Raw genomic sequence first — 2,464 nt, forward strand, 5'->3', positions numbered from 1 at the left:
GGCCTGCCCACCTGTCGGGCATCCGCGCGGTCGCTCCTCCAGGCCCAGAGGCCGGCCAGGCCGAAGGCCAGCAGCAGGCTGCCCAGCAGTGCCGCCCCCACGGGATTGCCGGGCACGCGGGCGAGCAGCTGCCCGGCGTCCTGCAGGCGCACAGTGCGGGGCACAACCAGGAAGGAGCTGCCAAAGAAGCTGAGGTGGTTGCACAGGCAGCGGGTGCTGCTCATGTCGCTGCCGGGCCCCACCTGCAAGACGGGCTGTCAGTGCCTCCTGCTGTGCCCCACAGCTCGGCTGGCACCAGCTCCAGCTCCAGCTCCACTCACCTGGCAGCCGCCCGTGGCCCAGGCCCGCTGGCTCTGGTCCCAGAAGTAGCAGCACGTGGTGGCTGTGGTGACCGAGACACCCACAGGCCCCTGCTCTGGGCTCCATGCCACCACGGCCATGAGGTGGTAGCGCCCGGGGCCAGGCCACAGTTTCTCTGGGGGCAGCGCCCAGGTGTAGGTGTCTCCTTGGCACAGGGAGAGGGGCTGTCTCACGAGGCTGCCTGAGGCCCAGGCCAAGCTGCACAGAGTCGGGGCAGGACAGGGCCTACCGTGGGGTGGGCTGCGGCGCTGGGGCAGCGTGGTGCTGAACAGGAAGTGGGTGCGGTTGGGCAGGTGGCCAAAGCCCAGGTAGAGGTCAACAGGCAGGGGGGCATCGGGCTGCACGTGCACGAGCAGGGTGTCCTTTGCCGACGTGAGGTTCAGCTCCACGTGGAAGTGCTGGGCACTGAGGTTGAGGCATGTGGGGACTGGCGCCGCGGCCTCATCCCGCCACAGCCCGACCTGCAGGGGCAAGTGGAGGCCAGGGCTGGGGAAGGCTGGCAGCCTGCTCCCCCATGGCCTGGTCCCCGGCCGGCACTGGGGGCTCAGAGATGGGGATGGACCCCTCCAGGCAGCGCCCACTGGGCCACACCTCAATCTCCTCGCGCAGGCCATACACGTCCAGGGCACCATTGGCCGAGGTAAGGGAGACACCGCCCACGCTGCTGATCTCTGTCCTGTCCAGGTGTTTGAAGGGGTTGAGAGCCAGGACCGTGAGCTGCAGGCAGAGACTCCTTGAGCTGCCTGCTCCAGGGGCAGCCGGCAGCAGCTTGGGCTGGGCTCTGGGCCCAGCCACGTTGGCTCAGAGCTCTGGGGCTTGCAGCGCACACTGAGCTCCATGCATGCCCCAGCACTGGGGCTAGGTCTGGGGAGAGCAATAGCCCTGGGGCACCGTGCGCCAGCCCACCTGGAGCTGCACGTCAGGGTGCGCAGGCAGGAACATGGCCAGCACCGAGGCGGTTGGGAAGGTCACGTCCAGCAGGCGTGGCTGGGCCAGGCGGTGTGAACTTAGGGGCAGGCAAGTGATGCCACAGCTGGAGGGGAGGGACTGGGTCCATGCATGGCACTGGACCTCACCCCTTACCAGAGGTCCATGCCCCACGCCAGCACCCCCGGTACCTGCTTAGCTGTGTTGCCACAGTAGGCGTGCTCACAGTCACAGGGGTCCCTGTGTTGTGGTTGTACCACAGCATCATCTGCACAAGGGGCAGTGCAGCCAGGGTGTCCTCCAGGGCCTGCAGCACATGGCACCAAGAAGAGTGGTCACTGGTGCTCCCACAGGCGGCATCAGGCCGGTCCTCCCATGGTCAGGAGGCATGAGGGAGAGCCCCAGCAGGGGCAGTGGGGCCAGGCACTGCCAGAGGCTGGGCTGGAGGGTGTTCTCCCAGTCTGATGCCCCCTATCCCAGCCCCTGGGGCCTACCTGCTCCAAGGCTGAGCCAGGGGGGCCTGTGGTGGAGTCCAGCGCCATCAGGATGTTGCTGAAAGCCTGGAAGAGTGCCGTGGCGGCGGTGGCAGTGCCGGTGGCTGGGTGGCTGCTGTTGCTGGGGTCAGGGGTCTGCAGCAGCTGTGAGCTCAGGTGCAGGAGTGACGCGCTGGCCTCTCTCTGGGGACGTGGAGCTGGGTGGGTGGGGAGCTCGGGCAGCCAGGGACCTGGAGCAGGCACCTCGCCCCAGCCCCAGCTGTACCTGTGCCGCTGGGGACAGCAGCGGTGGTGCCTCTGTCAGGCACTGGAGGATGTGACAGGCTTGCTGCAGCTCTGGGAAGCGGTGGATGCCACGGATGGCCTGGCCAAAGCCCATCACCGCATCCTCCACGGCCTGCAGAGCCCAAGTACATGGCTAGTCAGTCGGTGCTTGGGGCTGGGGGCAGCAGGGCTGGAGAGGGCCCCGCCACCCCAACTCCGGAGACCCTGGCCAGGGAGAATACGCAGGCCGCTGGCCCCTACCTGCGCTGCCAGCTCTGCTGAGAGGTTCTGGAGCAGAGCCCGAGGACTGAGCGTGAACGGGCCCAGGACGGAGCTGGGTGGGGGGGCAGACGACCCTGGTGTGGCTGATGGCACGGCCTGCCCTGGCCACAAGGCAGGGGGCACTTTGGGGGTGGGCT

At 68.0% G+C, this 2,464-nt stretch overlaps 1 protein-coding gene across 1 annotated transcript in view; it reads right to left on the reverse strand.

The window, feature by feature from the left end:
* PKD1L3 (polycystin 1 like 3, transient receptor potential channel interacting) overlaps positions 1-2,322 on the reverse strand; it is an 8,512-nt gene extending 6,190 nt beyond the window's left edge. The window contains exons 1-9 of the mRNA XM_014525871.2: positions 2,307-2,322; positions 2,047-2,178; positions 1,782-1,964; positions 1,479-1,594; positions 1,267-1,393; positions 952-1,077; positions 590-821; positions 321-505; positions 12-242 (exon numbers count right to left, since the gene is read on the reverse strand). Coding sequence (XP_014381357.1) covers positions 12-242; positions 321-505; positions 590-821; positions 952-1,077; positions 1,267-1,393; positions 1,479-1,594; positions 1,782-1,964; positions 2,047-2,160 — 1,314 coding nt within the window. The 5' untranslated portion in view covers positions 2,161-2,178; positions 2,307-2,322. The remainder of the gene's footprint in view (positions 1-11; positions 243-320; positions 506-589; positions 822-951; positions 1,078-1,266; positions 1,394-1,478; positions 1,595-1,781; positions 1,965-2,046; positions 2,179-2,306) is intronic.
* Between the last annotated feature and the right edge of the window lie 142 nt (positions 2,323-2,464).

This window comes from Alligator sinensis, unplaced genomic scaffold (genome assembly GCF_000455745.1).
Source record: "Alligator sinensis unplaced genomic scaffold, ASM45574v1 scaffold1060_1, whole genome shotgun sequence".
Lineage (NCBI taxonomy): Eukaryota > Metazoa > Chordata > Crocodylia > Alligatoridae > Alligator > Alligator sinensis.